The 12,056-nt window shown below is 45.1% G+C and overlaps 2 protein-coding genes across 2 annotated transcripts in view; one reads left to right on the top strand and one right to left on the bottom strand.

The window, feature by feature from the left end:
• The window catches only part of MTHFR (methylenetetrahydrofolate reductase), a 32,914-nt gene extending 31,430 nt beyond the window's left edge, over positions 1–1,484 (bottom strand). Inside the window, exon 1 of the mRNA XM_083453958.1 lies at positions 1,283–1,484. The gene's annotated coding sequence lies outside the window, so the exon portion shown is untranslated. The remainder of the gene's footprint in view (positions 1–1,282) is intronic.
• A 7,452-nt stretch (positions 1,485–8,936) lies between these two features.
• CLCN6 (chloride voltage-gated channel 6) overlaps positions 8,937–12,056 on the top strand; it is a 36,637-nt gene continuing 33,517 nt past the window's right edge. Inside the window, exons 1-2 of the mRNA XM_083453841.1 lie at positions 8,937–9,088; positions 10,687–10,746. Of these exons, the coding sequence (XP_083309967.1) occupies positions 9,008–9,088; positions 10,687–10,746 (141 nt within the window). The 5' untranslated portion in view covers positions 8,937–9,007. The remainder of the gene's footprint in view (positions 9,089–10,686; positions 10,747–12,056) is intronic.

Here is a 12,056-nt window from a genome sequence, read left to right as displayed (position 1 = left end):
GAAAAAAATAGCACTGGTGCCAAGGAGGTAAAAGGTAAAGGTACCCCTGCCCGTACGGGCCAGTCTTGACAGACTCTAGGGTTGTGCGCCCATCTCACTCAAAGAGGCCAAGGGCCAGCGCTGTCCGAAGACACTTCTGGGTCACGTGGCCAGCGTGACATCGCTGCTCTGGCGAGCCAGAGCCGCACACGGAAACGCCGTTTACCTTCCCACTAGTAAGCGCTCCCTATTTATCTACTTGCACCCAGGGGTGCTTTCGAACTGCTAGGTTGGCAGGCTCTGGGACCGAACAGCGGGAGCGCACCCCACCGCGGGGATTCGAACTGCCGACCTTTTGATCGGCAAGCCCTAGGCACTGAGGCTTTAACCTACAGCGCCACCCGCGTGCCAAGGAGAGCCAAGAGCAATTACAACTGGAGCAGAAACCAGCTCTGAAAGGGTTATGTGAGCAGCAGCTCTGCTGAGGAGACACCCAGATCCTGTTTCTCATTCCCAAAATGCGGATCTAATTTCAGGTGGTGGCATCATGACCCAAACTGCTTCTAAATGGATGGACTGCAATTGTAACAGAAGCAGCGAACAGGGCGAGGGGTCAGCTTTAGTTCATTAGCATTGCTGAGCGGGATAGACCAAACGTCCATTTAGCAGGGCTTCAAAAAATGCTGCTGGAAAGCTGGCAAGAAGGATGTGGAAAGTGGACTATGCAGAATTAGATAAATTAACAGGAAGGATTCAAAATCTGCAGAATCAGAGATTCATAGAAGACTGGAGTAAATCTTTGAACTATTTGAAATGCAATTGTAATAATCGGATTATGCTAGTAGGACTGCAAGAAGCTCTGTAAGGAGGACTACTGGAAATATTGCAAGAAAGACTATGATGAGAATTATTAGTTAAGGATAATTAAAAGTAATAGAATAAATTTTACTTTGCAATATTTTAATTAGTACATACAATGTAATAAAATAATAATATAATTATTGCATTATAATTATTATATCTTATATTGTGATGCTTATGTGGTGCTATTTAAATATTTAATATTTTAATATTTTTAAATATATTAAATATTATAAGAGTGGAGGGAGAGGAAACGAGGGTTTAGGCTCTTCGCTCCCCCTTTTTTTACTTCCCCAAATGGTCTCTTCCATTAATTAAAAACCGCTATGAGAAAAGGGGACTCCGGGTCGAGAGCCGCCCCCCCCCCGGTCTTCCTGAAAGTTGGATCTTTCCACGCGCTCGCGCGTCCCCCACGCTCGCCCGTTCCCTTTCCTTCACTCACCTTTTCTCCGGCGTCTCTCCCTGTGGGGTGGGGGAGGGGAGGGTTGTCTGGGTCTCGATCCGAGGCGGGGGGCGAGGAGGAAAAAGTTGCTCTCGCGTGCACGCGTACAGGCACGCTTTCGGTCCTCCCTCCTCCTCCTTGAAAATTTATGAAGCCACGCCCTCCTTTAAATGCTACTTTGTGCCCGATTCCAAGATGGCGGCCAATAAAGGGCTGCTCCGCCCCGCCCGGCTTCACGCCTCAACAAAGGTGGAAGCCGTTATCTCGTTGCCTGGATACCGTCCCAAACGCCTCGCTTTTCTCTCAGCTGCCCAATTTCCTCACAATCACATAAACAAACAATAATAATCAATGGCAGGAACATTTCCTTTTAACTTGGTCAGCAGGATCTAATTTCTCTCCTGTCATTATTATTATTTTTATTATTATTATTATTATTATTATTATTATTATTATACAAAAGTAACTCCAAGCCACACGTAGATTAAAAGCAACAAAACCAGAAAAAAGTCTAACGTTCATATTTTTAAAAGGCCGGACTAACATCCTACTCACTGAAAGAGACCACAGAAAAATTAAAAGCCAAAGGCCTGACAGGAGAAAAAAACAAAGTTTTTTGCCTAGTGCCTGCTTGTTTATTTGCAATCCCATACACACACACATATATACATATATATGGATACATACATACATATATACATACACACACACACACACCCTTATTATTTCTGCAAAGTTTTTTTCTTCCTTGCAGACTTAAGACACACGAACACCAACAGTCTTCTTTAATGATACTGCTTCTTGTTTTTAAGTTGCATACCACTTACAGACTTTTAAAACATTAGTGCTTAATATTTCAAATATCTCTCAAGTGCGCAAAACTTAAAAACGGTATATATGCTTTTAAATAGTTGCTTTTAAGAGTCATGCTTTTAAATAAAGCGGCAAGCTCACTATAATCTGGCCAAAGGGTGCCTCAGGCAGCTGTTTTTTGAGCGTCAGAAAAGGGCCACAAATGAATAGATACTGAAGGGTTGTAACTTTCCTACGTTCCAGAAGAGAAATATCTGGGATTTATTGACTGCCAAATAGCTTGGCCAGCCTAGGCTATGGTATTCTTATTTTTATTATTTTCCGTTTATTCCCTGCCCTTCACCATAAGCTCCCATAGTGAGTTACAACAATAAAAAAAAATAGGCTCAAAATAAACGAAAATAAACTTTCCACGTCAACCAACCAAATGTGTTAGGCCCGTTTACTCTGCATTGTACTTTAAATCATTGTTTTATTTGCTTAGCCACCCTGAGAATTACTTTTCAATTTTTTTATGCACATGAGTTCATTGTATAAAAATAAGAAAAGCTCTAGCATAATCTTGAGCTCTGTCTTGTGGTGATCACAGAGATGAAAGCTCTTTTAGACGGTGGTGTCTAGTGTCTTGAGCGTGCCTGATGGACACTGCCAGGGCAATCTAAAAATAGTGGATTTAAAATAGCACCCTTTGTCTAAAAGTGGCGCTAAAATAGTTGCTTCTGCCTGCGGTGAAACATAAGCCCATTTATCTGCCTGAACCCTAGGTCATCACAAGCCTGTTAAATACATGGTGGTTACTTATTAACAAGACTTGTTGAACTCAGACGCCAAACCCTAATCGTTGCAACATTTGTATTCTGTTATTGTGTCTGCAAGGAAGCAAAACAAACCACTTGGAACTTTCTATCTATTTTCTGATTATTTCCCGATGCCGAGACCGCATTAAATAAACCACAATTTTTTAAAAGTATGCTGCTTGATCATAAAAACAAACAAAAAAACTCAAGCAGTTTACAAAAAGAATGAAACAATGAAATTATCAGTAAAACACAGTGAAAAACAGCCATATAAAATCTTCAAAAGATATCAACCATAAGCTAAAAAAACAGATTAATACACGTGTCAACATCCTACAGGTCTGGATAGGTTTGCCCAAACAAAAATGTTTTTAGCAGGTGCTGGGAACAGTGAAGGTTTAGTCTAATGTCAATAGGCAGGGAGTTGCAAAGTGTATGTGCTGCCACACTAAAATATTGATTTATTGCAAATGCAGAATTAGTAGAATGAGTATTCTTTATGTAGGACCTTTAATGCTGCCAGTTGCTCAGATTGGAGCAGTTGTGTAGGCGTATGTGGTCTAAGGCAATATAACAGGTAAAATTGGCTTGCATGTTATTAATTCATATCATAAGATTGGGTTTGTTCACATGTTGCACTGGTATGAAGGGTCTCTGCACATGTACAAGGGTTTGTGTGAAACTCTGTGCCCTTGATTTGCACACTCGGCTGTGTACCCCCTTACTGTCGGGTACACAGACTATACATTCATATTAAGTCTTTACATTTAAATGACTGCATGAGTGTACAGCTCAACTATTTCTATACACAGGTACACAGATTTTGCACTCATCAAAAGTAACATGTGGATGCCCCTATCTTGTGCTCCAAAGGGGTTCTGGATTTCATCAGTGGGATCATCTATCCTCTTGGAAAGTCTGTGGTTGCAGTTTCCAAATAACTACTTTCCTGGTTGGCTTTGGACATTTGGTGAGTTGGAATCGCCTTCTAAATGACCACAACAAGAAAGATTTTGCATGGGAGGTGATACAGAGTGGGTGGGTTTGTGTGACCACAAAAACTAGCTTAAGGTAAAAGTAAAGGGACCCCTGACCATTAGGTCCAGTCGTGGCCGACTCTGGGGTTGCGGCGCTCATCTCACTTTATTGGCCAAGGGAGCCAGCGTACAACTTCCAGGTCAAGTGGTTAGCATGACTAAGCCACTTCTGGCGAACCAGAGCAGCGCAGGGAAACGCTGTTTACCTTCCCGCCGGAGCGGTATCTATTTATCTACTTGCCCTTTGATGTGCTTTCGAACTACTAGGTTGGCAGGAGCAGGGACCGAGCAACGGGAGCTCACCCCGTCGCGGGGATTCGAACCGCCGACCTTCTGATCGGCAAGTCCTGGGCTCTGTGGTTTAACCCACAGCACCACCCGCGTCCCAGATACAAACTAGCTTAAAGGTAAAGGTAAAGGTACCCCTGCCCGTACGGGCCAGTCTTGCCAGACTCTAGGGTTGTGCGCTCATCTCACTCTAGAGGCCGGGAGCCAGCGCTGTCCGAAGACACTTCCGGGTCACGTGGCCAGCGTGACAAGCTGCATCTGGCGAGCCAGCGCAGCACACGGAACGCCGTTTACCTTCCCGCTGGTAAGCAGTCCCTATTTATCTACTTGCACCCGGAGGTGCTTTCGAACTGCTAGGTTGGCAGGCGCTGGGACCGAGCAACGGGAGCGCACCCCGCTGCGGGGATTCGAACCGCCAACCTTTCGATCGGCAAGTCCTAGGCACTGAGGCTTTTACCCACAGCTCCACCCGCGTCCCTACAAACTAGCTTAGGCAGTATTTAAAAGGGGTCAAACAAATCCATGGAGGATAGCCTAATCACGTAGCTAGGGTGGTGTAAATGGAACCTTCATGTTCAGAAGCAGTCTACCTCTCTGCTGTTGGAGATAAATAGGCAAGAGAGGGATGCTGTCTTTTCAAAGCTTGTATGTGGGCTACTGGGACCTAGAGATTGTCACCCTGGTGCTGAAAGGCATTTCTTCCACTCTGAACATGTATAGATTTCCCTGCGGCCCCTTCTGCCAGTTGAAAGCCTCCATCCTTTTAATAAAAGGGAGGGAGGCTGAAATTACAGTGACCTCCGCTACAGGGTTACTGTGACAATTGCATGAGCAGTGGGGGTTATCTGGCAGGCGGGTGGAGGGGCCGAGGGGGAGGAAACCAGGTCACTGTGGAAAGGGTGAGGCAGTATCAAAACCCCTAACGGCAATTTCTAGGGATTTCCAAGAATGCTGCAAGATCTTGTTTGGCTGGCTTTCAAGGGCTGGTGTTACGAACAGCTGTGCTTTATTTTTAGAACTGGGAATCTCTGGCTTGGTTCTGCAGGTGCAAAACTAGGCTTTATTTCACCCAAGTCAAAGACCCAGTTTGGCACACACCCCACATACATTTGCGTACACACACACACACACACACACACACACACAGGCTGGGAGCCTCAATGGCACCCCTCTGGAGGTTTTACCAGGGGCAAAAATTTGGCCAGCCGCCAAATTTTTGGATTTTGAGAGAGAGGAAGAGGTATTCAAGGAACCCACATAGTTTTCTTTCATATTTTGTCCAAATGGGGAAGAAATTGAGATTTCTCTGATTTTATCCAGCTTCTTGCATTCAAGCTCTGCCTTAGAAGCTGCACACTGATAATTTCTTAGAATATGGACATAGGAATTGGAGCCTCTGATCTCTCTTTAACTGGAGGCAACCTCTTCGGTGGGTGGTATCGAGCATTTGAACTTGCAGTCATCCTGTCCTGCAAATTGTCTGAAATATACTCACGAGTCGAGAGTGGATTTCATGCTCTTTATTCAGCTCATAGTGGTGAGGAGGGAATGAAAGTCCCCTCAAAGTATCTGCTTTATATACATTATTTACACAATGGGCTGCACGTGATTGGCTAATTCCGGAATTCTCCTGTAGGCCAATCAGGTTGTGGATTCACTTCTATCTGGAGCTGGATTGGGTGGCTCCTGCCAACCAATCATACTGCTGCATTGTTCTAGGACCAATCAGACTGCTGCATTCTGAATCCTATTGTTCTAGGACCAATTAGACTGCTGCATTTTGGATCCTATTGTTCTAGGATCAATCAGACTGCTGCAGTTTGGATTCTATCCAACTCAGTACATAACATTGTCCCTGTTTTGGGACAACGACAAAGGTTTGCAACCAAACCTCTGCCTGCTCAGAGTAGACCCATTGAAGTTGACTAGCATAGGTCCAATAATTTCAGCGGATTTTCTCTGAGTAGGATTTAGGGCAGGATGTTGAGAGCTGTTGTGTGAATAGGAGTTCACTTTTTGAATAAGAAGAATTATATGTCAAGCGGGGTGGGGGTGGGGATCAGGATTTTTAGAGATGCTTAGGTGGGGCTGTGGGTTAAACCACAGAGCCTAGGGCTTGCCAATCAGATGGTCGGCGGTTCAAATCCTCGCAACGGGGTGAGCTCCTGTTGCTCAGTCCCTGCTCCTGCCAACCTAGCAGTTCCAAAGCACATCTAAGTGCAAGTAGATAAATCTCTAGAGTGAGATGGGCACACAACCCTAGAGTCGGACACGACTGGCCCGTACGGGCAGGGGTACCTTTCCCTTAAGAGAATGCAAGGATATCAGTCATTTGGATCTGCAACAGGTAATCTCACATATCTCTCCTGCCCCCTGCCCTACTCCAGCTCCTGTAAAAAATTTCCCACGGTTGGAAGCTGCTTGAAAATATTAGGTGCACCTCCTCCAGTGTTTTTTTTTCTATACAAAAAGAAACAATCACACAAAATGACTAAGATAAAGTGATGCTTTTAAACATGTGTGTAAGGATTTATGCAAGATCCACTGGCAATTTGGGGGTTTTCTTGTATACGTTATCATAATGGTATACTTGGTAATTAAATATTTCTTAATCTGTGGGAAGGTTTGGGTTAATGTTCTTGCATATGTCCCTGATTTGAATGGAAGATAAAATTGTACCATGCTAACAAATAAACATCAAATCGTTTTAGCTTTGCCTGTAGCTAATTTAAGCTGGTGTGGGTTTTTTGTTTTTGTTTTTTTGGTCATAGCAATTTTCAATATGTATTTTCAGGCCTCCCATAGGCGGTTTCTCCCCCCACCTCTCTATTATTTATTCCATTTATTCATCACTTTTTACAAAAAGATGTCTCAAAGCATCTAACACATCCATAAAATCCCACCCAAAACACACAAAAAACAAAAGCTACTCCACCCTACAAAAATGGGGACTGGGAATTTTATGGCTCAGAGGGCTAGATCTTTATTTCCTGACACTCTGCAAACCAGCTTGGGCAGGTGGGCAGGATCTGCCCTTTTTCAGCTTACAAAATCCCTGCGAAAGCTGATCATATTGTTTCTCTAGAAACTCCCACAGGCTACAGTTCATCTCTTACCTCTTTTGCAAATTTCCTTTCTCTGTTATTGGAGCCTGCTCTCTTGTGGCGAAGTAGATGTACAACCACGAATTATTCTTATTTTTTAATGTAATTACTGTAAAGTGTTAGGCGCTAGGTGTCAAAAGCAAAGGTGGTTCAGGAGGGGGAAAACCTTACAGCTGCCAGGATTAATTGTGATATAGAAAAAATAGGGGTGGTTGGTTTTTGCTGCCCAACTCCCCAGGAGACTGAGTCCTCAGGGGTGAAGGAAGGCGTTGTGACACCCAGGGCAGGCGTTGCTACGTAGGGCGCATGTGTGTATGTAGCGATGCCACACATGTGCTGTATAGCAGTTTGCAGCCGGTGACGCTCCAACACTGTACGGCTCCCACGACCCCCGTTGCGATGCCACTGAGTCCCCTAAGTCCATGATTGGTCAGAGATGAATGGATGGAGACAGGATGCACACCACCTCTACAAACAGTCAGAAATCACACATAGGGTGGGGTTGCTGTGGCTCAGGCAGGCCAAGGGGTGATATTCCTGAGGACTGAGCAAGTTTTACATAGTTCCAGGCACATTTTACACAAAACATTCGCATTTGATAAGACAATCAGACATCCCTCAATGCAGAACAATGCCCATCAGACATCCCTCAATGCAGAACATCTGGACAAACGATGACAATTAATACAAAGGAGGTTCATAGATATAGGAGAGGAATCCCTTCAGGAAACTCCCCGAATTGCTATCTGCCTACCTGTTCTCAAGTTTAAGGAGGCAGAGGAAATATTGAGTCTCTTTAGGGGGAGCCAAGATGGCTTTTGAGTCGCTCTCCTGCACTATTTTAGGCATGTGGTTTATATACTTACGTATTTGTGTTTACCTTGTGCAATTATCAACATTTATTCTATATCTGAGACCTTAGAATTCCTTTTTAAAAATGTTATTCATTTGGTTTTTCAGATTAAAATTTCACAGTCACATATACAACATAAAAACAAGATTCCAAGGAATCTCTTGGGACTCCCCTCCTCCCCTTTGTGGGTTCTATTGTTAATCATTTCATCCTGCCTCTTTTATGAAAACCCAAGTCTTTTACCGCTCCATTGTGTCCAAAATTCACCATTAAACTGCAATGGAGACTTTAGGATTCCCCTGAAAATTGGGAGGCGGGGTGCTTTAGAAGTCGAGGGCAGCTTGCAGCCTCAGTCTAAACCACTGCGCAAAGCAGATGGGAACGAATGCTTCGCCGCTGAGTTGCAGCCCATCCTTAGGAATGAATACAAGCAATATCCTAGTCCTCAGGGACTCGCTTAAGCAGAGCCGCGCTTTCCCTGCTGCAGGTGGTCGGGGCTAATAATAATAATAATAATAATAATAATAATTTATTTATACCCCGCCCATCTGGCTGAGTTTCCCCAGCCACTCTGGACGGCTCCCAATCAAATGTTAAAAACAGTACGGCGTTAAATATTAAAAACTTCCCTGAACAAGGCTGCCGCGTACCCGGAAATCTCCCATGCAGGGGAAAAAAAGAGTTGGACCTCTCTAACTTTTTCTGAGTTTCGTATCTCTGCGGGCTTCGCTACCAGCACTTCCGTTTTTCGACCGCGCCCCTCCTTGCTCCTCCAGCGGCAGGGCGCATGCGCGGGGTTCTCCGGCTGGCGTCTGCCTGGGGCTGCGAGGAAGATGGCGGCCGGCTGCGGGGCTGGCGCTTGGTGCTGCTGTTGCTGCTGCGGGGAGAGGGAGAGCCGCACCCCGGAGGAGCTGGTGAGGGAGGGGCGCCGGGGGGGGGCCCCCGTAAGAGCCTGGCTGGAGCCAACACACTTGCCTGTCCCTATTGTTTGCGGCGTGCTTGGTCTTGGGAGGTGGCCGTAGCAAAGCGGAGGTGCCTCTGAGCATGAGCAGAGTGGACTTCCCTCTTCCAGCGAATCTCTGCAAAACCCTCAGCTCCTGCAGAGATATGCGCGTGGGTGTGTTTGCAGCGATTCATTGGAAAGGGAAAAACCGCTCTGTGCATGCTCAGAGGCAGCCCACCTGCTTTGCTGCAGCTGTAAAATCTTACCCCTAAGAGGTGTGTGGCTAAGAGGTTGCATTTTATTGTCTCCTTGTTGCATATTGATCTCCCTATTTTATTTTGTTCTTAAACAGGCGTTTTGCAGGGTATGGTTTATTTCTGGTTCTCGTGGTTAGGCTGAGAGGCAGTGACTGGCCCAAGGTCTCCCAGTAAGCGTCATGCCTGAGTGGGAATTTGAACCCTGGTCTCCTAGGACCTAGTTCTTGACACTCTTAACCATTACACCACAGGGGTTGTGGAAAGTGTTTCCTGGTGTTTTTTTTGTCCGTTTGGGGGAGTTCGAGACTGCAGGTGGTTTGCCTGTTTGGGGCAGCAAGTTCTGAATATTACTCAGTTTTCCTTCTGTGAAATGGGTACCCACAACAAATTTTTCCAACGTACCTTCCAAGTTCCCAAAAGTTGGGGACCACTGGATTAGCCCAGTATCAAACAACAATGCTTTGAAAAAGAATTGTTGTGGATCAACTTGACTTCCATTTACTTCTGAGACTTAGTACCCTTAACCCTACTGAATCCCTATCAATCAAAATGGAAAGCTACATTATATGAAAAGCTGGGGTTTTTGCCACAGGCACTGTTAGCCACAGGATATGAGAAATCCAGAGCAACAATTCGCCAACAAATCTGGGAAGTAGAATTTCAGTGTCATGTGAGTGAGATGAATAAGCACCCAGCAATCCAAGACAATGGGAGAGGTTTTACCCCAGCAGTATATCTGACAAAATTACAAATATCTAAATACAGATGGTCGTTCACCCTCGCTAGATTCAACGTGCTGCCACCTGCCTTATTACAGGGCAGATATGTGGGGAAACCATATGCGGAGCGAATCTGCCCCTGCGGCCTGATAGAGGTGGAAACCGTCTCTCATGTCTTACTACGACGTTGTTTTTATGAGGATATATACTTGGTCTTTATCACCCCTGTTAAACAGAAAATTCCAAGTGGGTCTGAACCTCATTGCTTAAAATCCCTAATAGAGGATAAGGATCCAGAGATCATGCTAAGGGTGGCCAAATTTCTCACGGTTGCCATAAAACACAGGGAACAGGCTGTGCTGTTACAAAGACTAAGGCCTCAGATGCAAACTCTAGATAATATTTTAGAGACTAAGACCTAAACCACATTTCTAATGACTTGTCATATTAGTATTGTTTATTGTCGTATTTGATTATTAATTCAAACTTGATTCTGTTGTGTTTGATGTTTGCTTAGTACGGTATGTGAATCTGGTCTGGGACTGTAATAAATTTCACTCATTCACTTCTGAGACTTCTGATTTGTTTCCCAGACTATCCTTGGAGAAACTGAGGAGGAAGATGACGAGATTCTCCCACGTAAGGACTATGAGGTGAGCAGTGACGGTTTTATCAATGGGCAATTAAAAGAAACAGATGAGTGGGGGTTAAGAAGCATAGGCTCCTGTGAAGGGTATGTGTGCATCCACAAATGTTGGATATACAGTGGTGCCTCGCAAGACGCAATTAATTCATTCTGCGACTCTCTTCGTCTAGCGGTTTTTTCGTCTTGCGAAGCAACCCTATTAGCGGCTTAGCGCTATTAGCGGTGTAGCGGCTATTAGCGGCTATAAAAGGCTTAGCGGATTAGCTGCTAAAAGGCTATTAGCGGTTTAGCGGCTTAGAAAAAGGGGGTGGGGAGCGAAAAAAAATCTCAAGACTCGCAAGACATTTTCGTCTTGCGAAGCAAGCCCATAGGGAAATTCGTCCTGCGAAGCGCATCGAAAAACGGAAAACCCTTTCGTCTAGCGGGTTTTCCGTCTTGCGAGGCATTCGTCTTGCGGGGCACCACTGTATAAGCCAAACAACACCTTAAATCTAGGTTACAGTTGCCACAACTGGATGTCTGTTTGCCAGGGGGTTGGACTGGATGACCCTCCGGGCCCCTTCCAACACTACAATTTTATGGTTCTATGACCTCAACTCCATTGCTTGACTGTAGCTTGCTCTTGCGCCAATTCACTTGTCCCAAGATGCAAGAAGGAGAAATGCACACAGTGGAAATGGAAATGAGATTAACCATGAACTAAGGCTAGGGACGCTGGTGGCGCTGTGGGTTAAACCATAGAGCCTAGGACTTGCTGATCAGAAGGTCGGCGGTTCGAATCACCCCGTTGCTCGCTCCCTGCTCCTGCCAACCTAGCAGTTTGAAAGCACGTCAAAGTGCAAGTAGATAAATAGGTACCGCTCCGGCAGGAAGGTAAACGGCGTTTCCGTGCGCTGCTCTGGTTCGCCAGAAGCGGCTTAGTCCTGCTGGCCACATGACCCGGAAGCTGTACGCCGGCTCCCTTGGCCAATAAAGCGAGATGAGTGCGTCAGGGGTCCCTATATCTTTTAAGGCAGAGCTTCTTAGACTGTGGTTGCCAAACTGGTGCCCGGAAATCTTCACATAATTGCAGTTGTACCCTGTTCCAGTAATATAATAATAATAAAATTTATTTATGCCCTCCCCTCCCCAGCCAAGACCGGGCTCGGGGCGGCTAACACCAGATATAAAACAATTGATTAAGATACAACTTAAAAACAAGATTAAAATGCAACATTAAAATGAAGCCTCATTTCAATAGAAACTCAAATGAAAAGCTTTTTGGGGATGAAAATGTCAAATCTTCACCAAGGCCAACTATTCAGACTGGTCCTACGT

This window comes from Podarcis tiliguerta (assembly GCF_965153285.1).
Source record: "Podarcis tiliguerta genome assembly, chromosome: 8".
Taxonomy (NCBI): Eukaryota; Metazoa; Chordata; class Lepidosauria; order Squamata; family Lacertidae; genus Podarcis; species Podarcis tiliguerta.
The sequence above is the reverse complement of the archived record's forward strand: the minus strand, read 5'-3'. Positions and strand labels throughout refer to the sequence as shown.